This window comes from Octopus bimaculoides, chromosome 22, assembly GCF_046866305.1.
Source record: "Octopus bimaculoides isolate indiv1 chromosome 22, ASM4686630v1, whole genome shotgun sequence".
In the NCBI taxonomy this organism is placed as follows: domain Eukaryota; kingdom Metazoa; phylum Mollusca; class Cephalopoda; order Octopoda; family Octopodidae; genus Octopus; species Octopus bimaculoides.
Window position 1 is genome coordinate 36,377,663 of NC_142949.1, and position 24,606 is coordinate 36,402,268.

Consider the following 24,606-nt stretch of genomic DNA (forward strand, 5'->3'; position numbering starts at 1 on the left):
CACACCATCACCCAGTTGCCCAAAGGCCTCGATATTTACAAAGGTCGCCCTGCATCTTCCTTTCTCTTCTCTGATATCGATATTGTTGCTTTTTATTCTCCTCTTCCCTTAAACCCAACCTCATTTTCGGTTTATTGTTTCCCTTTACCTTCCCCAATCATGTTTTCTTTTGTCTTTTTTTTTACTTTCTCCATTTTCTCTCTTCTCTTTATTATTTTTTGACGCAAACGGTGTCTTCTGATTTTATTGTTCAGCAAAATGCTTTCATTTTGTAATAATGTCATTGCATATTTGTACAAACTGCACATATTTGCTTTTAAATCCTTTCCTTTTACTCTCTGAACTTTATCCATTTGTTCTGCAACTCACCATTTAAAGTAGGTCGCTATTTTCTCACCTATCGTCACACACAATTTCATTGTGTACTTACTATTTAAAAATTTATTTTGCTTTCAATACATACATACATATATATACATATATATATATATATATATATATATATATATATATATATATATATATATATATATATATATATATATATATATATATATATATATATATATATATATATATATATATATATATATATATATATATATATATATATATATATATATATATATATATATATATATATATATATATATATATATATATATATATATATATATATATATATATATATATATATATATATATATATATATATATATATATATATATATATATATATATATATATATATATATATACATACATACATAGGCGTGGCTGTGTGGTAAGGACCTTGCTTCCCTACCAATGTGTTCCGGGTTCAGTCCCACCTCGTGGTACCCTGGGCAAGTGTTTGTAGCCTCAGTACTCAACTGGTACTTTATTTTATCGACCTTGAAAGGACGAAAGGCAAAGTCGACCTCGATGGCATTTGATCACGGAACACTTAAAAACCGCTCAGCATTGTTTTTCCGACGTGCGAACGATTCCACCAGCAAGTCTCCTTTCGAAAATGTAATGATTGAGTGTTTTTGGTAAATAATGAGACAATTAAAGGTTGGTGAGTCATCGTAGCACAATGAGACAGAAGAATTGTAATGTCTGCTTAAAAACAAATAGAAAAACCAAAATAAAAACAATTCCTAGTAAATATGACATCTTACTGGTTCGAGGTTGTATTGTGATTCATTCTCATTAAGGCTTGGGTCTGTTTACAAACAGGAAAGGCGAGAGACAATAAATAAACAGAGTATTTGATGCAAATGAGGGGAATCCCGAAATTTAAGGAAATATTGTGATTTAAGGAAATCCCCAGATTTTGTTTGTATTAAAAAAAAAGACACCCCCCACCACCAATCCGAAACGCAAAAGAAAAAAAACAACAACAACAAAACGAGGAAGAATAACAAATTACAGAAATATCAATCATACGAATATCTCAAGAGTACTAGATATTGTTTGTTCTCTTATCAACGGATCGCAATAATTTCATTTATTCAATCTCAGATTTCTCTAAACGGGGACGAGAGTTCATCGTTTTCTGTATTCAATGAAAAATGTGTTGTAGTTCTATCATTTCTAAGTGTCTTTTGCTTATATGGATATACTTCAACTTACGTCGCTTTAACTTACGTCTTTTCCGGCTTTATGTGGACTTTTTTAAAAAAGAAACTAATGGAGAAAAAATTATATATATATATATATATATAATAATAATAATAATAATAATAATAATAATAATAATAATAATAATAATAGGGATAAAAATCCAAAATTACAGGTAAAAACTCAAAATCAATTTATTCATGAACTTTGGTTCTTTTCCCTAAAACTATATATATATAGTATATTGCCACTTAAGTGTGGCTGACCCCTAGGGGTGGATGTTACTGTTGCTTTTAGCCCCAGGAGGACATCTCCTCCAGCTGGCTTATCGACACACGACTGTGTCCTGTTTGCCAAGGGAAGTTATCCCTCTCACCTCGATCTGCAGCACGAACGTATCCGGATTTCAGGGTTATTTCCCTTCGTCGGCGTCCGACAGCTGATGACTCAGGTCATCAGCTGTCGGACGCCGACGAAGGGAAATAACCCTGAAATCCGGATACGTTCGTGCTGCAGATCGAGGTGAGAGGGATAACTTCCCTTGGCAAACAGGACACAGTCGTGCGTCGATAAGCCAGCTGGAGGAGATGTCCTCCTGGGGCTAAAAGCAACAGTAACATCCACCCCTAGGGGTCAGCCACACTTAAGTGGCAATATACTACACTTTATCGTGCAGTTAGTGTTAATACTTCATTTAGAGAATTAACATTGCTTATATATATATATATATATACATATATATATACAGCATTCTGTGTCCCGCTGAATCTGTCTCAGAACTACGTTAAGGTTTACGCTTGTCTATAGAGTGCTCAGCCATTTGCACGTTAATTTTACAAGCAAGCTGTTCCGTTGATCGGATCAACTGGAACACTCGTCGTAGTAACCGACGGAGTGCCAGTTTTTATTTTATTGCCTACGGAACGGAAGGATGAAAGGCAAAGTTGACATCGGGCAGGGATTGAAATCAGGACCTAACGAAATTAGTACTGCAAACTATTTTGAACGAAGCTCAAATGGTTTCACCAAAGTGGCTGGATTTGTGTGAACGATGCTTGCTTGCTTGCTTCATGCTCTTGCTTGATGCGGCTGGGGCCATCCCAGATTCGTGGTCCCTGACACATCATCATGCGCAGAACCGACAAGGTCTACCATTACTCGCCACGTACACAGTTCTTTTGTCGGAAACGTTGAACGATGTAGAACTGTAAAAAGGGTTTTACGTTAGGAAATGAGAACGGGAAAGAACCACTCCTAATATCATTGAACTGAAAGACTGAACGTAACGACAAACGAAATATAGAACGTAGATGACTCTCCTGAGTCACGTAATCATCAACTCTTATTCTCTCATTCTGTTGTTCTCTTAATATGCAGCATTAAAACGGTGCAGTTTTTTTTTTCATTCTATTCTACTAAACCCGTTTTTCTACTTTCCTCTTTTGTCCTCCTTTTTAAAAATCATTTTACTTTCTTCTTGTTTACCTTTACATGTAATCGAAACACACACGCACATGTACACACACACACACACACACGCATATACATATATACGACCGGCTTGTTTCAGTCTATCAAATCCACTCACATGACTTTGGTCAACCCGAGGCTACAGTAGGAGACACTTGCCCACGGTGCCACGCAGTAGGACTGAACCCGGAACCATGTGGTTGGTAAGTAAGCTACTTACCACACAGCCACTCCTATATTCTTTTATTCTTTTATTGTTTTACTTGTTTCAGTCATCTGACTGCGCACACGCATAGAGGACAGGAGAGAAAACCAATTATAAACATCCTGTCCAATATAAACAATACTTTTATTTCATCTTAACAGCGTTTCTAAGTTTTTTTCCTAGAAATGAACAAAGACTATATTCTTTATTTCCATTTTGTTTTTATTCTACCGTTTTCCATATTTGGGCAGTGTACATCCCAGAAACCCCTTTCGAAGTGGAGTGGTTTATTGAGCCACACTTCGCCTCTAAACAGGAATTCGCTTTTGTACAACAACAATAACAATAACAAAAATGCTTTCGGTAAAGACATGGCTGTGGGATTAAGTAGCTCGCTTTACAACCATGTGGTTACGGGTTCAGTCCTACAGTGCGGCAACGTGGTCAATTGTCTTGTATCATAGTCCCGAACCGATTGATGTCTCGTGTGTAAATCGTGTGTGCCGGAAAGTTCCTGGCTTTAAGGATGTCGCGATGGGACAGGTCGGTGGCCCAACCTTCCGAGTCTTTTTACAGGGTTTAGAAAAACTGAAGGGCCTCTGCCAAAAGTGTGTGAATCTGAGAGGAAACATGTTGAATAAAATAATAATTAACTGATCCACCTGTATTTTTTTTTACCCAAAGCCAGGAACTTTTCAGCAGCTCAGTATGATGGGTCTACTGGGCTTCGTGTATTTTACCCCAGCGTGACTTTGATGACATGCACTGCTCTCTCACTCAGATAATAATAATAATAATAATAATAATAATAATAATAATAATAATAATAATAATAATAATAATAATAATAATAATAATAATAATAATAATAATTCCTATCTACTTCAGGCACATGGCCTGAAAGTTTTGGGGAAGGGGGTCTACTCGATTACATCAACCCCAGTGCGTAACTGGTAGTTATTTCATCGACACCGATGGATTACCAACGACGGATTACCAAAGAACGTAAACAGTGACAATTCAATAAGAAACTTGAGTTCAACATAACAAAAGCAAATACAAACCACCACCACCACCAACAACAACAACAACAACAACAATAGTAGCAGCAGCAACAACAACACCAAGTTCAAAAGCTACAATATTATCACAACTGAAAGTATATTTTAGGGTATTACAAAGAAAAGCTGCGCCAGAAGATAAGATGAAGGAAAATGAGAATATTTGTAGGTTGTCCAATATTATTTCTCTTCCTGCATTAACACAAATATTTCGTGCGACTTCCTGAAACACATATCAACAAATGGTTCGGATGCGAACATTGCTGCTAGAATTTTGATAAAAGTTAGATAAGGCTTGCATGCACACACAGTTTCCGTCTGGCAAATTCCTTTGAAAAGGTAGAAGTCAATCCTAGATTGAACATTTTTAGATTTATCATAAAGTAATGATCTTCTCAGGTCTTCTCAGCAGACAGGCAAAAGTAGTCGAACCCCGACGATTGCTTTCACGAATACTGAAATCAATTGATTAATACTCTCAGTTTTTGTTTTTTGTTTCTGGCAGCAAGGAGCAATTCAATTTAACCACGTGGTCTACTTTCACATTGGAACTCTCTTTTTGAAGTGGTGTGATCTTAGTAGACAGGAAAACGTAATCGAATGCGACGATAGCTTTAACGAATATCGAAATCAATTGATTAAAATTCTCAGTTTTTTGTTTCTGGTAGCAAGGAGCAATTTGGACATAATCTGATGTGATGGCATAGGAATAACGTAGAAACAACGTCCTTGTGAAGATGTTTTAGATGGGAATTGTGTGTGAAGGGTTGTGTGCGCGGCCTCGTAATTAAGTTGTTGCATTCACCATCACAAGATCGTGGTTTCGATTCCAGAACCGAACAGCGCATTGTGTTCTTGAGCAAAACACATTTCATTTCATCTCACGTTGGTCCAGTCTGCTCAACTGCAAAATGGGAGTAACCGTGTGATGGACTGGCGTCTCATTCAGGGGGAATTTGATCTCGTTGACTTATATGCCATGGAAACTGGGTAACCGGCCTTATGGGTCACAGGACTTGTGACAGTAATGTCCAGGGGTTGATGGCGATGCTGCTGCTACTGCAGCTGATGATGACGACGACGATGACGACGACGATGACGATGATGATGATGATGATGACGATGTTGATGATGATGACGGTGATGAAGATGATGATGATCATCATCATGATGACAAGGTTGATGACGATAATGAAGGATGACAATGATGATGACGACGATGACGGTGGTGGTTGTGATGATGATGACAATAATGATGACGATGGAGATGATGATGATGATGATGATGATGGTGATGATGATGACGATGGTGATGATGATGATGATGATGATGATGATGACTTTGATGGTTAATAAGTGGGATGACGACAACAACCGGATTTAGAAAGTGTCGAGTGCTCTAAAGTGTCAACTATGGAAACCATTTTGAGAATGGTGTTTGTTGTTGTGGTGGTGGTGGTGGTGGTGGTGGAGGTTGCTGTCATCGGTGATGGCGGTAGTAACGGTTGTGGTGATGCTACTGTTGTTGTTTTTGGGGGTTTAACGACCGTGATAGTGCTGGTGGCGGTGGTGGTGGCGATGATGGTGATGGTGTTGGTGATAGTAGCGCTGGTGATGATGGACGTGGTAGTTGTGGTGGTGGTGGTGTTATTAGCGGTGGCGATGATGATGATGATGATGATTATGATTGTGAGGATGTCGGTAGTAGTAGTAGTAGTAGTAGTAGTGGTGATGGTGATGGTGGTGGTGGTGGTGGTGGTGGTAGTGGTGGTGATAATGGCGTCATGATTGTTGTCGTTGTTGTTGTCGATGGCGGTGATCCTGGTGGTTTATTACACAACAATACTGCGAAAAACGGATGTATATAACATTGTCACCTGACATGCCACCACGACAAACACCGCCACCAAAACCACCACCAGCACCACCACTACCAGCACCACCACCACCACCACCGCCGCCGCCGCCACCACGACGCTTTCCTGAAGAGATAGCTCTTCAGATATGCTGGCCGGAAGTAGATATCATCTTCTATGCTGGTGATGTTTAATCGCTGGCAAGGTTCCGTATTCGTAAAAAGAACCGGAAAATAACAGCGAAAGAAAATTATGCCATTTTCCAGGAGGTACACAAGAGTTATTTCCCATCGATTGATGTTAGCCATCGTCGAATGGTGTCAGTTTCGTGAGCGAACGTGTGTGGACGTCTATGTTGGTCTCCAGTTCAAAAATGAGGACATGCGGGTTGCGAAAACAAATTTTCTCTCACGAGTGAGAGAAACATGTAAACATCATACATAGAACATTAAAAAGCTATTTAATATATATAAACGTTTGCCCCGGCGAAGACGAATACCAGACATTTTTCGATCTTATTTTCTGTTCATCAGCGAAACATAGCCACCGACCGTATTACAATACTACATTCTATAAGTGTTTTGTGTGTGTGTGTGAGTGCTCGTGTGTGTACGTGTGTGCGTGTGTGTGCGTGTGTGCGTGTGTGCGTGTATGTGTGTGTGTGTATGTGTGTGTGTTTGTGTTTTCGTGTTTAATAACCGTTTTCCGAGGTATGTATCTAAAAGGAAATGTACTTCTGTTGACGAGGTCAAAGGTTGTGAGAAATGCATGATTGAGACACTTCTCTTCCTCTCTCCCTTCTTCTCTCTCACTCACACACTCACTCTTTCTTACTCACACTCTCCCCCCACCTCTCTCTCTCTCTTTCGCGCTTCCTCCACTTCATAAGACTCCGTCGTTCATCATAGAGAGTTACTAAGTTCATAGCTATCGTTAAAAGCGAATGCCTTTTCTTTGCGATGGCGTTCGACAAATGAAGCCATTCACTTAAGATGTGACAAAGCTTTTTTCTTTTTCTTTTGTCAAATCCAATGATTTTTTAATGTGTGTGTGTGTGTGTGTGTGTGTGTGTGTGTGTGTGTGTGTGTGTGTGTGTGTGCTTGTATGTATTTGTAAGTATATATTTTTGTATGAATGTATGTATGTATGTGTATGTGTATATATACACATACATATCTAAGCTGAAGTGAAGACAGCATGTTCTTTGTCTATCTCCTTACCTTCTTGGAGGTTTTAGGTAAAATTATACTAATGTGTCCATCTGTTTTGATTTAATTTAATTCTATGTCTTTACGCAGCTGAGGATTGCTCTGCATTTAAATTGATGTAATGATTGCATTGTTCAATTAAATGGAGCCGCCTGAAACGATCGTACTGCATTACCTCTGGATATCCTGTTGCTTATTTTGATTTTAATCACCTTATTTTGAAACTGTATGGATAATAACGTACTAAATTTTGGTGCCTCAACTTACGTACCATATTCATCTGAATCTAAATTTTACATACATACATACGTACATACATACACACACACGCACACACACACACACACACACACATGCACATATATTAAGGTCTAGTATCTCCCATCCTCGTGTTATATTATTCTTGCATATAATATATACATATGTATACACACACGTACTCAACATCATTGCATATAAATAATTTGTGTGCATAGGTATATACATATATATATATACGCACGCGCAAATACATACATGATTGTGCGCATGTGCGCTCGTGTTTATTTTTTTTACACACATTATTTCTCAGCGTATGTGCAATGTCCCAAATCCCTAATATTTTTATTGTTGTATGAACGATGTCGTGTGATGTGAACTTGATATTTAGGGAATACAATGAAAACACTACTTATATACATATGTAAAACACTAATATAATCTACACGCATGCACATATACACATATATATATATATATATATACACCCGGAGTATGTGTGTATATATATATACGTACACTCCGGGTGGAGTTATGTATTATTTGTACGTGTGTAACCTTTAAATCAATAAGATAATATGAAGCCGTTAATATAAACACAAATGAGATCCTTTTATGCTTTTCTAGAAATAATATTCCGTTTATGATTCTTGTCGTGTCAGGTTCGTATTTATAGGGATCATTTGAAGGGTTTTCGGGGGTAAACACTGCTGAAAAGAGAACGAAAGGAAGGAAGAATGAATAGAAAGGAAAGCTCAAAGGAAAGTTAATAAGAAGAGAAAGAAAAGTAAAGAAAAGACAATAATAAGACCCGAAAGCTAATTGGTTGTTCTAGAATCTCCATGGAATATTCCATACAATATACTACGATAACATTAGGGAGATATGTTAAAGTATTTTATCGAGATAAACATATAAGAAGATCGTCACGAACACACAGACATGTGTACGTATCTATCTATCTATCTATCTATCTATCTATCTATCTATCTATCTATCTATCTATCTATCTATCTATCTCTCCCTATATATATATATATATATATATATATATATATATATATATATATATATATATATATATATATATATATATATATATTATATATATATATATATATATATATATATATATATATGTATATATAAATACCTCTCTGTCATTCTATCTATCTAAACATATTCATGAACACACGCACGCACACACACACATGCACACACACTCATACACACGCACGCACACAGACGCTCTCTCACTCTCTCTCTCACACACACACACGCACACCTACATATATTCTCACAATATTTAGTATATGACTCGTTACAAAAGCTGATAGTAATTTTGTGAGAAGAAATCTTTATCATATTAAATGTTATATAAACTATAAAGTTATCAGTGTGTCGTGTCTCTGTTTAAGGATAGAGCGTAACGGTAATTTCTGTAGATACCAACAGATACCATCAACTTATATATATATATATATATATATATATATATATATATATATATATATATATATATATATATATATATATATATATATATATATATATATATATATATATATGCATGTGCATGTGTGCGCATATATATATATATATATATTTGTGTGTATATATACATACCGTATACTACCAACAAACGACAACTAAGAGTTACTTCAACGTGCCGTAAGCCCAGTACTAAGTACCCAGCCGATCCTCGTGCCCTACGAGTTGATATACCCAGATTCTAAAGAATCCTGAGACAGACATACACACGCGCACACATTTACGTATGTATGTATGTATGTATGTATGTATGTATGTATGTATGTATGTATGCATTCGTGTATGGCTTTATATATAATGGTGGAGTTGACTGAGATGACGTGTTCTACCTTAGTGGATTATCCAGCCCACCAGTAAATGTTTTTCTAAGAATTGCAGATCTTTGTGGTTAGACGAAAATACGTAATTATTCGGTAGTTCTGGGGCAGACGAAGATCACCTTTCTGCGTTAAGTGGAATAACTGGAAGCTTCGAGAAGACGGATTGGTTTGTTTCCTTTGTATAGGTATCGTTACAAAAGTCTATCTGATGCTTGTGTACCGCTGGGCTCGCGTACATTTGGTTCTCTGTTACTGGCACTAAGAAAGACTTCCTCACGCGCATGGGACAAGCCTGGGATGTCTGTAACAAGTTTTACATCAACGTTACCAAATTCAACAACGTTGGTAATTTCGAGGCATATGTAGTGAACATCCTTCTCTATGGATTTGAAACTTGTGCAATGAAGAGGACGCTTGAATATCCTCTTTATAGTCAATACGCTTGGCTTTCCATCAACCCCGCTGGCTCAAAGAATGAAAAGCAGATTGGATAACGTTGGTCTAAATACCCCCTAAAAGACTGGATGATAGTTGTTGCTGTGATTTTATTGATTTTATTTATTGATTATTTATATTTGTTTTTAATATATATAGGAATCTAAAGAATGAGAATGTTAAGTATAAAACCAATTGGTTTTATAGTTATAAAACACACGTTCTCCAGTGTTGATGGTTCTAGAAGATGTAATTTTAGTCTCCCAGAAAAGTACAATATCCTCTTATAGCAATTTTGAACAAAAAGCTGGAGTTAGCGAATTCAAGCAGGCACTTCTATCGGTATTTTCTGAGGAATTTCCAACAACCAATTGGCTGAAATAGAATATTGCTCATATGAATAAAAAAGAAATTTAGAAAACTGGAAATTACAATGTGCAAGAAATCAAAGACAGCTTTAAAACATGAAAAGAACACGATAGAAACATTATATACGAAATTCTGTTTAATCAATATTTTTTTCCAATCGCTGGTCATTGAATCATATTTGTGTGATACTTTCACGGTCCTCCAGGTCTTCGTTGGCGGTTATAACCAAACTACGCAAACCTCTGCATGTTTCTTGAAAGGATACGTGTTTCCGAGCAGCTCTACAAGTTCTAGTCAAAATATTTTACACGAAGTAGATGAGCGTATGTACACACACACACACACACACACACACACACACACAGATAAAGATATACATATATATATCTATATATATATATATACAAATGTATACTAAAGTGTATACATGCATACACACAAATATAAGGAAAGAGAGAAGACGAAAGAAAGATAGATAGATAGATAGATAGATAGATAGATAGATAGATAGAGAGGGAGAGAGAGGGAGAGAGAGAGGGAGAGAGAAAGAGAGGCAGGTATGGGTGTGTGTTTTGCAACCATGTAGTTTCAGGTTCAGTCTCATTGCGCTCTGAGCTGACCAATGCCTTTTGAGTAAATTTGGTGGCTGGAAACTGTGTAGAAGCCCGTCATATATATATATATATATATATATATATGTGTGTGTGTGTGTGTGTGTGTGTGTGTGTGTATGTGTGTGTGTGTGTGTGTGTGTGTGTGTCTCTAACATACATATATAAATAAACGAGAATAAAATTATAGATGGCAACACCGTTGACGTGTGTGAGCGCGTATAGATCGAAACCTTATCCTTTTATTATGTTCTTCACCATCCACTTTTCACTTGAGAAGCTCATGTCTGTGAGTTCAAAGACATTCCAGACTTGCTGCTTGCCAATGCCCTATGAAAAGGGTCTGGTTGTCATCGAGACAGCTTCCTGTTACCAAATTCCATTGCTTAAATAATTTTGATATTCCTAATTAAAACTCAGTAGAAATTTTAAGAACTTCGTATCTATCTTTTATTCTTTATTATTCCTTAATTTCATATTGCAGTTTCTAATCCAGCCAAAAGTTATGAAAAAATGATTATCTCCCCTGTCATAACTGTCCATTAGGGGACGCCACGTGAATATTTAAAAGATTAATCGAAAATAAAACTTAGAAATGGAATTTGAAGTCAGAACGTAGCGACGGGCGAAATACCGCTAAGCATTTCGTCCGGCATACTAACGATTCTGCCAGCTCGCCGCCTTTATAATCATAATAATAATAATAATAATAATAATAATAATAATAATAATAATAATAATAATAATGATAATAATGATAATAATAATAATAATAATGATAATAATAATAATAATAATAATAATGATAATAATGATAATAATAATAATAATAATGATAATAATAATAATAATAATAATAATAATAATAATAATAATAATAATGATAATAATAATAATAATCGCTTCAAATTTTGGTTCCGTGGCTGTTTTAGGAAGAGGGAGTTGGTCGACCCCCAGTTCTTGGCTGGTACTTTATTCTATCGACCCCGAAAGAAAATAAAGGCAAAGTTGACCTCGGCGAGATTTGAGCTCAGTACGTTATGAACCGTAAGAAATTATAAAAAACAACAACAATAACAACAGCAGCAGCAGCAGCAGCAGCAGTAGTAGTAGTAGTAGTAGTAGTAGTAGTAGTAGTAGTAGTAGTAGTAGTAGTAGTAGTAGTAGTAGTAAAAATAATGAAGATGGTGAAACAATGGGCGATTGTTACGGTCTGATATAGAACAACACACAAACATGAAATGAAGGAGTTGTGTTGGAGAAAAGGGGAGGGGTTAAGGTTAAATCTTTTAAACTCCTTTCCCCGCCCCTAGGCCTTAGTTTCCAACGTGTCATGGGCTTGTGCCATTTTTGCTTTATGCAAGAAATCATTATTATTGTTAATTTTATTATTTTTATTTTCTGTCCCTTTTCATATCATGTGCCTGAGGCTGAAAAAGAAGCAATTTCGTCGGCTTTCGGCTGTTCTTTGGAAGTTTTTCTGCAGAAGTTTATGGTGATTCTGAACCTTTCGTTGATGAATACATAGACAAATGGGTTGACACAAGTATTTGCGAAAGCAAAGTAGGAAGACGTGATTAACATCCAAGAATGCATCTGGTGGTATTCATAAGCACCATCATACTGAATGACTATGAAAGCAATGAAAATAGGTAACCACATCAGGAAGAAGAGAAGGACGAGCAGAACAAGAATCCGGATGACACGGAAACTGCGGAGGCTTCGTACTTTCATATTATGTGAAACGAGTTTGCTGCTATGAGACCGCAACGTGCTGGCAGCTGGTTGAACGGCCATGTTAACAGTTGGTTGACTAGAACTACATTCCTTCTTTATGATTGTCTGTCGGGAAATCCAGAATGTTCGGAAGACGCGGTAATAGTTGTGGGCCATTAAGGCCAATGGTACGATGAAACCCACCAAAACCAGACAGGAAACGAAAACTATGGAGACTTGGACTTTAGTGTTTGACGGCCACACCAACGTACATATTTGAATTGTGTCGTTGCCGAAGGGAAATGCATAAATGTTGAAAAATGTCGCCATTGGCAAGAAACCAGCGAATGCAATGACCCAGATCAGGACGACAATGACAATGGCCATCGTCAGAGAAATACGACAGCAGTTTGGTTTTACAATACAGAAAAAACGCTCGATGCTTATCACTGTCATGGTCCAAATGACAGCAAACATACATACAAACTCTAGATAGATGATAATATGACAAAGGAAGCCTCCCAGCACCCATGTGCCGGTGATTCGAACCACTGCAATGAATGGGCAGCCGGAACTGAACAGCAAATCGGCCATTGCCAAGTTTGCTATGAAACAGTTTGTGACAGTCTTCAGTTGTCTTACTCGTAAAACACGTATGATTATTAGAATGTTAGCGACAACAGATATCAGAAAGATAACGATGTAGATGAGTGCTTCAATGACTCCGATTCCATTCCAAGGACGGTTAAATTCTGAAAAGAAGGTAAAGTAACTTCGATTTCCCCAATTATAAACTTTGTCTGTTCCATAAAAATAGGAAGAATTTAAAGAATTCGCCATTTAAAATTTTTTTGTTGTCTGTATACTTCCAAGATTTTATTATTTTTTAAAATATTGTATGTTTTGTGACCAAAACATCAATCAACGGACAATCACATCCATAATTTAAATAAGACGGTTTCCCTTTTGTTTGTTTATCGTTTTCCTGTCTTCCGTTTTCTCCTGTTAGTTCTCTATCGTCTTCTTCAAACTACATCGATTCATTTTCCTCATACTGTGTCGTCTGCAGCAAATCTGAAAGATGACAAAATATCATTTTAGATATACGTTTTCTCTTTAAGGAAACTTCAAAATATTATATTATACATGATGAAAAAGCACAAGGGATAGATAGATAGATAGATAGATAGATAGATAGAGAGATAGATAGAGAGAGAGAGAGAGAGAGAGAGAGAGAGAGAGGGGGGATCTGTAGCAGTGGTAGAGGACGGGACTAGAAAAAAAAGAATCTTACTGTATTTGATTTCGTCCCTCGAGGGCTTTTGGTTTTGAAATACCCAATCCCTCTAGGGCTAACTGAGTTTGACAATCAAACCAAAGGAAGTGATTATAATATGAATCATGATACATGTTCTTTTTTACACACTCATACATACATGCATGTGTGTGCGTGTGTGTGTGTGTGTGTGTGTGTGTGTGTGTGTGTGTGTGTGTGCGTGTGTGTGCGTGTGTGTGTGTGTGTATGTGTGTGTCTGTGCGTGTGTGTGCGTGTGTGTGTGTGCGTGTGTGTGTGTGTGTGTGCGTGTGTGTGTGTGTGTGTGTGTGTGTGTGTGTGTGTGTGTGTGTGTGTGTGTGTGTGTTGGGAGTGGCGCCTGGTATTTCAGCTGGGGCGTGCAATTATTATATGGATAATATTACTCCATATACATTACATATTTATTTCAATAAATTTTGAAAAATAATCAAGAATATTTTCAGCTTTTATCATTCATGTGTCTGTGTGAGCGTGCAAATTTTGTTTTAAGCACGCACACACACACAAACACACACACTCGTATGCACGCATACACACACGCATACACACACCGCATACACACACCGAATAGGAGCAGAGAAAAGGAAACTCTTATGTCATATATCTGAAAACGTCAAAAAAGAAACAATAAAAATAGCATCAAAAATAACAAAAAGACAATAAAAAACAATAAAGACAACAAAAAACAATATAAAAATAAAGCTGTGAACAGGACACAAGGTATTACGTTGTAAACAAGCAACAGACAGGAGCGTACGTGAAAGGAATGTTGTTTTAAACACACACACACGCATACACACACATATATACAAAATAAGACGCGTGGTTAGTGATGTAAGGAAACTGGATATGGCAAAAGTCTGTATGTTATTCTGCAGCGAAAGGGTGACTGTGAAGGGAGATAAGCAAGTGTGCGAGACTAATTCTTATATTTTTGAAATTCCGTCTTTTGATCGTCCATCATAATAATGTTCATCTATGTGTGTAATGAAAGAAAGAAAATATTCAACAAAGAGAGGATTTGGAAAACGGAGAAAATATGCTTCTGATATTCTACCCCTGTTAATATCCTCGAAGACACGTCTCAAGAAAGACAGAAAATACAACGAGTTGGTTCAACTTTGTGAAAAGGAGTTCAACAAAGGAGGTAATATGTATTTCTCCAGAGATAGGTGTTAGAGGATTTATTGGAATCAGGGTTCACTCGATGCTCGAAAGACTTGGGTCTGGCTGCGAAAGAGAGAAAAGTTGTTGCCAGAAAGTTGTCGGGCGTCGTTAAGAGAGTAAACCAATTACATCTGGTTCCACAGAAAGGACGAGTGATGCAGACAGAAACATCCGGCCTAATGTAACAACATTTGATTCAACAAAACTCGGGCTGTTGTGCAGGAGTTTTGTTACCTACATTGGTGGGTGGACATACAGCTGATTGAGAGGACGTGGAATGACACATTGAGAGAAGCGAGGGGCTGCGATCACTGGCGCAATTCCACTGCCTCGAGCGTCTCTACACGTGAAACCCTCTGCATTTAAGAAGTAAAAACGATCCAAAACCGGGGCTGCCGCAAACAATAGCAATTCTTGTTTGGTTTTTACTGATCTCTTCAACGTCAGCCCCATTCTAGTCATAAAATAAGGAAGTGATCTCACTTTAAATTAGTGTTCCTTCTTAATGGGACCACGTGGTGGTGGAGGAGAGTTAGTGAGAGGAAAAGGGTTAGTGGGGATGGTGGTCGTGTTGTGGAGTAGGGGGTTGGAGAAAGAGGAAGGAGGTGACGGAACTGTAGTTACTGTCGTTCATATTGATACCAATGATGGCGTTGGTGGTGAAGGAGTAGGGATAAGAGAAAGGTGGGGGTGGCAGTGGTGGTACAGCTGTTGTTGTTGTTGCTGTTTGTAGTAGTAGTAGTAGTAATGGTGGTGGTGGCGGTGGTGATAGTGTTGCTGTTGTAAGTGGTAATGGGGGAAGCGGCGGCGACGGTGATGAAAGTGTAGGGGATAAAAGCACGAGAAATGACAGTGGTAGAGTACTGGGAGGGGATGGGGCGGCATTGCAGTTTTGCTGTTGTTCATATTAGTATTAATTATAGTGGTGATGGTGGTGGTGATGGTGGTGATGGTGGTGGTGATGATGGTGGTGGTGGTGGTGATGAGGGTGGTGGTGGTGGTGATGATGGTGGTGGAGGTAGTGGTGATGAGATGGGCAGCTAAAGTGGTCAGTCTTTAAATAACTAAATAGCATACAACTTGACCCTATTACTGTCGTGAGTTTACAGTGGTGTTTACGTGTGTATAAGTGTGTGTGTATATGTGTGCATGTGTGTGCGTATGAGCACTTAAGTGTTTGTGTGGACGAGTAGGTATGGATGTGTGCGTGCGTATAACATGAATGGAGCATGATGTTCAGACAAGAGGTAAGACAGAGAAAGAGCGAGAGAGAAGGGGAAAGGGAGAAAGAGGAAAGAAACAGAAAGATAGATAGACAGAGAGAGAAGGGGTAGAGAAAGAGAGAAATACAGAGAGGGGAGAGAAAGAGATAGATAGATAGATAGATAGATAGATAGATAGATAGATGGATAGATAGATAGATAGATAGATAGATAGATAGATAGATAGAAAGAGAGAGAGAGAGAGAGAGAGAGAGAGAGAGAGAGAGAGAGAGAGAGAGATGTTGCAATATGACTGAAAGCTTGGGGAGGGGAAATAGTGAAATATCTTCATGTAATACAACACAGACATTTGAATGGATAGTTTTTTTCTAAGGATGTGGGCAATGCTTGTCAACACAATGTTTTGGTTTTCTCTGAGACATGGTTCTCCTGGGATGTTATCTAGATGTTTCTGACATCCATTTTTCTTATCATACCTAGGGCACCTACAATAACAGGAGCATTTCTCGTTTTAAGATGTCACATCTTTTGTATTTCAATTTCCAGGTCCTCACACACATACACACACACATGGATATGTGTGTGTGTGTATGTGCGCACGCACACATAAATGGAGGCAGGAATGTCTTTGTGGAGGCGGAGCTTCTAACATGATAAACGTTTGGAATGTTTTACATATCTTCACAGTGGTTTTGAAGAAGGGAGAATTTTGGGAAGTCCCCCCCCCCCGCTCTTCCCCTAAAGCAGGAAACTTTGGTCAGATTTCTAAAAGATAACAGGACAACACACTGGAAATCAGATACAACGAGGTGAATTGCCCACTTAACAATTGCTTTCATGCAGCAGCTGTTTTAAAACCTGCATAACGTCCATTGTAAGTGGAAGAAAAGAAAAATGCAGGAATATTATATCCGCGTGTAAACGCTGCCTCAACAAACATTTCCGCAAGCATGTGCGTCGCTTTAGATTACGGAACATACACAAACGTGGGTCTCTCCACAGATACATCACGAATTCATGTCACAGTCTTGCTTCGTCTCTATAGCTGTCAGAAAAATAACCGTTATCATTGCATTATTATTTTAATTATTATTGAGTGAGAGAACAGTGCATGCCATCAAAGTGACACTGGGGTAAAATATATAAAGCCCAGTATACCCATCATGACTACTCGTCTGTTAAGGGTACAGCCTAGTTGAAATTATCTTCAGGTCGAGTAGCCCATCCCGCTCAATAAGGGTTGTTTAAGGATGTTGAACAAAACACTCATGTTTCCAAACGTGAATTATCCGAACCCCAAAGAATTCCTCTCAACACATGGCTATGATGCTCCTCCACTACTTCTGCTTCTGATCAGAGATACCCATATCATCAGCCACGAAGGGACATGCTCAGCTGGTTAAGGTCAAACAACTGACAAGCAAATCTGTGGTATTAAGCAGAAAATTTGCTGTAGCCCATCTTTTATATCAAGACAAAACGACGTACTTCCAAACAGTTAAGATCAGAAGTCATGACAGCCACTGCCTGATTATTATTATTATTATTATTATTATTATTATTATTATTATTATTATTATTTGAAGGATTGATGTTATTCCTCCAGAAATTAAAGAAACAATAAGAAGAGTGCGACTGTTATCGAATTTAACGATATTTCGACATCTCGTGTGTCTTCCACATGTTCAAAATAATCATCTCAATCTCTTCATTTTGGTAATATTTAAAAGTCATGAATGAAGTAGATTGAGATGTTTATTTTGAACTTGTGGAAGACACACGAGATGTTGAAATATCGTTAAATTCGATAACAGTCGCACTCTTCTTCTTCTTCTTCTTCTTCTTCTTCTTCTTCTTCTTCTTCTTCTTCTTCTTCTTCTTCTTATTATTATTATTATTATTATTATTATTATTATTATTATTATTATTATTATTATTATCATTATTATTATTATTATTATTATTATTCGTTCTAGCTGAAGCCATGTCTCTTCGTTCGAAAGAGTATTGCTGCAATTTTTGTCTCCCAAAGTTGTTAACTCTTTATTTATTTATGTATTCTTATTTTTTACAAAATGCTTGTTAAGAATCACCGCCATTATATAGGTGTGGTTTGTTTCCTATTTTGTGACTCTTTGGGGGTTCAAAATTTTCATCTTGTTTTGGAAAAATAAATTTATAAAGCATTATGGCGTCGACCGCCCAGCTAGCAGACATGGAAGAGGAAGTAAGAGGTAACTTTGATAGTGAATTTGAAGACAATTTAGAGTCCTCCACCTTCTACCGTCAAATTGAGAGGAAGGTGAGCGCTCAATGGACCACAATGGACCACAATGGACCACACTACCTCAATGACAACAAACAGCAGCAACAACAACAACGACAACACAGAACAGGTACTCTCTGTTTTTACTCTTTTACTTGTTTCAGTCATTTGACTGCGGCCATGCTGGAGCATCGCCTTTAGTCGAGAAAATCGACCCCAGGACTTATTCTTTGTAAGCCTAGTACTTATTCTATTGGGTCTCTTTTTGCCGAATCGCTAAGTTACGGGGACGTAAACACACCAGCATCGGTTGTCAAGCGATGGTGGGGGGGACAAACACAGACATACATACACACATATATATATACATATATACGACGGGCTTCTTTCAGTTTCCGTCTACCAAATCCACTCACAAGGCTTTGGTCGGCCCGAGGCTTATAGTAGAAGTCACTTGCCCAAGGTGCCACGCAGTGGGACTGAACCCGGAACCATGTGGTTGGTAAGCAAGCTACTTACCACACAACCACTCCTGCGCCTATTTATTTCCAGTTATGAAGTTTAGACAATACCCAAACATCAACAACAACAACAAGACTACGAACGAGCACGAAAATAGACCGAGCAGTGCTTCTGTGAGTACATGCGTATGTATGTATGTATGCATGCATGTATGTATGTATGTATGTACGTATGTATGTATGTACGTATGTATGTATGTGTGTGTATGTGTGTCTGTGTGTGTGTGAAGCCCCTCAAATACACCGTGTAACACGAGTAGTGGTGACAGTAAGGGCAAAGGACCTTGAAGAAACAGTATCACGATTTTGCGTATGTGTATGTATAAGCGCCAGTATTGCACACACACACACACACACACACACATATATGAGTGTATGTGTGTGTGTATGTTATAGTCTTTCTTTCTTTTTTTCCTTCTTTCTCTCTCTCTCTCTCTCTCTCTGTGCGTAAAAATGTGTAATATATATATATAATTATACACTTATAGTGTACACATACATAGTAATTATATATGTATAAAAGTATAATACATACACACAAACACTCACACCTGTATATATATATATACACACATATATATGCATATATATATATATATATATATATATATATATATATATATATATATATATATATATAAACGTCTGCTCCATCATGGCCGCAGTCGTATGGCTAAAGGGTATGAAAGAATATATATATATACACACACACACACACACACATATATACATGCACATACGATTATAAATATGTATGTGTTTGTGTGTGTGCGTGAGTGCGTGCGTGTGTGCGTGCGCGCACGTGAAAAATGAATGGTGGACACTGAGTGCAGAAGACTTAGATTCATTGGAAAGACTTTCATGACGTGTGCCTGTGAGAATCTTATTGCTGTATGGCAATGGAAGCTGGGCAGAGAGTGCAGAGAGGTTTGCAGTAAGTAGGAGGAACAACTATGTTTATGTTTGGGAACATTTTAAATCAGTGAAGCAGACGATCGGCTGTTTTTAGTGAATGACGACCTGCGCATGCGTCATTGAATGGTGTACGTCGATCCTTGTGTGTTACGTAGTTTTTTAATGGCTTATTTAGAGGAAGAAAGGTAGCGGCAGGATTAATTTTGAGAGTTACCGATGCTGGTATGATGAAAGAATGAACTTATCACATGACTGATGCATTGATTTGAGACAGAATTTGATAAATTGGTTAGTTTTGACCCTTGGGGACCTGTATGATTATTATTCAAGAGGTCGATTCTCATGAAATGATTTTGAAAGACATATTTCACGTTGAATGTTCGGACTGTATCAATATAATGGTTTCATTTTTTAGCACAAGAATAGCAAGTTCTGGGGAAGGAGACTAGTCGATTACATCGACCCTAGTGTCTAACTGGTACTTATTTTATCGACTCCGAAAGGATGAAAGGTAAAGTCGACCTCGGTGGAATTTCAATCCAGAATGTGAAGGCGGATGAAATACCGCTAAGCATTTTCTCCGGCGTGCTGACGATTCTACCAGCTCGCTGCTTTGGACTGCATCAATATACAGTCCGAACATTCAATGTGAAATATGTCTTTTAAAATCATTTCAAGAGTATCGACCTCTTGAATAATAATCATACAGGTCCCCAAGGGTCAAAACTGATCAATTTGTCAAAATCTGTCTCAAATGTCTTCTACAATAACTTCGAGCCGACAAAAGCCTTGTGTGTGTGTGTGTGTGTGTGTGTGTGTGTGTGTGTGTGTGTGTGTGTGTGTGTGTGTGTGTATTAAAATTAGAAGAGAAATTACAGGATGACCATAAATTTACCTTTAGAATTTGAAAAATTCAGAAAAAGAAGGATAACTCAGCAGAGTTTATTGGAAAACAAAGGCAAACGAATAAAGTTTTATTAGAAACTACTAGAGCACATCCGAGTGGGCACCATTGGATGCATGCAACACATCGAGACAATACAATACAATAGATTGTGAAAGTTGTAGTAAAGATAATTTATGACCATCCTGTAGAACTACGACTTATGCACACACACACACACACACACACACACACACACACACACACACACACACACACACACACACACACACACACACACACACACACACACACACACACAGAGCTCGTGTTTTTATTTTTCTCTTCTCAATTTGTCTACTTTTCTGATTCATTATATTAATGTTCTTCTCTTCGAGGTGACCCGTATCAGAACAAGATTACTCTTAATTGAGGTCAATCTCGTATCTGAGTCATTTTGACATAAATTAAAGCATAAATAATTTCTTACAATCTCTTTTGTCGTTTTTTCTCTTTCTATGAATATTATAAATATTTACTTTCTTCTCTTTCTCTCATATTTTCTTGTTATCTTATCATTTCTTTTCTTTCCACTTTCCAGTGTTATTGTTCGTAATATATATATGTACAGACACGTTGTTTTGTTCTTCGCACATAATTCTGTTTATTCTTCTATTCCTTGCCAACCAATGTCATCAGAAAATTCCTGCTCAGAATCTAACTGTTTATCTTTATATTTAAAACACAAACGACCATGCTTTGTTCAGTTTTTTTTTTTTCCACTTCTTCTAACAAATCGTTGTTACTTGGCTGTTTTTTTTTTCTAACATGTCTATTTTATCATACTATTTCCAAAAGAAAACAAAAAGCAAACCCCAGAACCACCCCAAATCAAGGAGGCCAATGCCATGGGGTTTGCAGTGGTGAGAACAGCCAACGAGGATCGTTATGTGAAGGGAGAACGAAACTGAGTTGTTGTTTTGCGAAATGATGTGGACTGAGTGTTACGAATAATTGACTGCTTGAAGACCGCGAGCTGACAGAAACGTTAGCACGACGGGCGAAATGCTTAGCAGTATTTCGTCTGTCTTTATGGTCTGCGTTCAAATTCCACCGAGGTCGACTTTGCCTTTCATCCCTTCTGGGCTCGATAAAATAAGTACTAGTTGAACACCGGGGGGGGGGGGGGGGCGATATAATCGACTTAACCCCTATCCCCGAAATTCTGACCTTGTGCCAAAATTTGAAACCAATATAACGATACAGGTTGATAAATATATTTGAAAAATCAATCAGATTTCAGTGAGGTCATCGTCTCCACACGTAACCTTCCTCACATTGGGAAGAATCTAAGGAAAGGCTATAATTAACCTCCACATTAAACGCTCCTGCAACAAAACACGTCCGTAGGTGTTTTATTACTTGGACGTTGGTGGCAAATAAAAAAAAAAAGGACAAGAATTATTATATTCTATTTTGAATTGTCTTATTTTTATTTCGTACTTTCACACCGCACCTTAGTGCGTCTCTTTCTGTGTGACTTGGCTATGTGAAGTATTTTGTTTTAGTTTCGTAATTTTTATTGTAATGAATATACTCTATGCATTGTGTGTGTGTGCATGTGTATGTATATGTGTGTGAGTAGTGTTTTGTAGTGTTAGTATATTGGCAAGACTCTGTGTAACATTATTGCGTTGTCAGTAAGGCGGCGAGCTAGCAGAGTCATTAGTACGCCGGATAAAATGCTTAGCGGCATTTCATCCGTCTTTACATTCTGAGTTGAAATTCCACCTGTCAACCTTTCGGGGTTGATGAAATAAGAACCAGTTGAATCCTGGGGTCGACGTAATCGACTTACCTACTTCCCCAACATTGCTGGCCTGGTGCCAAATGTAAAACTAATATTGAGAGATAATACAAAGTGGCGAGCTGGCAGAATCGGCAGCACTACAACCATAGGCGCAGGCGTGGCTGTGTGGTAAGAAGCTTGCTTACCAACCACATGGTTCCGGGTTCAGTCCCACTGCGTGGCACCTTGAGCAAGTGTCTTCTACTATAGCCTCGGGTCGACCGAAGCCTTGTGAGTGGATTTGGTAGACGGAAACTGAAAGAAGCTCGTCGTATGTGCGTGTGTGTGTGTGTGTGTGTGTGCGTACATATACTCCTGGTTGCAAATTCACTGTGGTGTAAGCAAGCAAATAAAAACCAGTGTCCAAGGAAAGTATGTTGGTGTTTGCGTTGGTAAAAGTTCTTTCATTAATTTGAATAAACTCGCGCGTGAATGCACGTTGAGACTTGTTATAGCCTCATACTAATCTCCTTTTCACCTGGTCATTTCCTCTTTCTTACTCACCCCCATCTCATACCGTACATCTCTCTCTCTCTCTCTCCCTCTTTCTCACTTTCCTCCTCCTCTCTCTCATGCGCGCATCAAACCTATTTACTCAGTGATAGATCTTAAGCACTTTCAATTTCTCTTTCCTTTGAATACATCGTGTTCATTTATATCGCAGTTTACAGCCTAAAACCAGCTTTGCTTGGGTCAGTGCTGACTTATCTGCACCCGGATATGCAATCATAATACTTTATACGCAGTATTAAATTACGTCACCAGGATTTACTTGGAAGAAAAATGACGAAACTGACAGTTTGGATGAGTGGTTAGGATAATTGACGCTTGTGGTTGTTTGTAAAATTGTTTTACTTGTTTTAGCCATGGACTGCGGCCATGCTGGAGTGGAGCGGCTATGCTGGAGCGGCCATGCTTGAAGGCTGGTTTCAGTCGAGTAGAGTCACCCCAGTACTTCTTTTTAATCGCGGTACTTGTTCTATCGGCTACTTATAACGGAACTGCTTTGTAACTGGGGTGTAAACAATCCAATCACGTCATCGAAGAGGCATTAATGACACCACATCATCATCGCCATCATCATCGCCATCATTATCACCATCACCATCACCATCATCATCATCATCATCATCATCCTCATCACCACCATCATCATCTTTCTCAAAAGAACACATTTCGTGACGAGTGAACAGTTGATCAACTTGACCTTAGTACATAACTGTTATTTACGAATAAGAAACCTGGGTTAGAGAAAGGCGAAGTTGACCTCGGCGGGATTTCAATACAGAACGCAAAGAGCTATAACTCAGTACCACAAGGTATTCTATCCGATGCTCTGCAAATTTTGCTTATCCGAAAATTCTACCTGGAATAATTTGATTTCTAACATAGGTACATGACCATGTATTTTATGGTGAATTGTAGAATGAATAAAAAAGAACCTACAATATAACTGGTACTTTGTTTTAACATGGGCAAAAGAAAAAGGTGAAGGAGAAGGCAGAAAAGAAGACAAAAAGACGAAAACAAAATGACGTCTGGTTTTAACAAAATGAGGAGCAGAGAGCGGTCAATTATGAATATGATAATTAGTTAAATGGTTGAATTGAAACGATATATATATATATATGTATATGTATTATTTATTTATTTATTTATACATGCATTCATTTATTTATACATAATTTATATATATTTATAGATACATATATACATATACACACACGTATGCGCAGAGGTAGCTAGAGAGAATTAGAGAAACAGAGAGAGAGAGAGAGAGAGAGAGAATATGATGAAGAAAA

The 24,606-nt window shown here is 37.8% G+C and overlaps 1 protein-coding gene across 2 annotated transcripts in view; it reads right to left on the bottom strand.

Annotated features, from left to right (window-relative positions):
- Positions 1-10,172: 10,172 nt before the first annotated feature.
- Positions 10,173-24,606, bottom strand: part of LOC106870320 (free fatty acid receptor 4) — a 64,726-nt gene continuing 50,292 nt past the window's right edge. Inside the window, exons 1-2 of one of the 2 annotated variants that reach the window (XM_089339628.1) lie at positions 12,374-13,650; positions 10,173-10,318 (exon numbers count right to left, since the gene is read on the bottom strand). In XM_089339628.1, coding sequence (XP_089195754.1) covers positions 10,254-10,318; positions 12,374-13,505 — 1,197 coding nt within the window. In that variant the 5' untranslated portion in view covers positions 13,506-13,650 and the 3' untranslated portion in view covers positions 10,173-10,253. Of the gene's footprint in view, positions 10,319-11,858; positions 13,740-24,606 lie in introns of those variants that run through there. The other variant, XM_014916342.3, reaches the window with a different exon arrangement.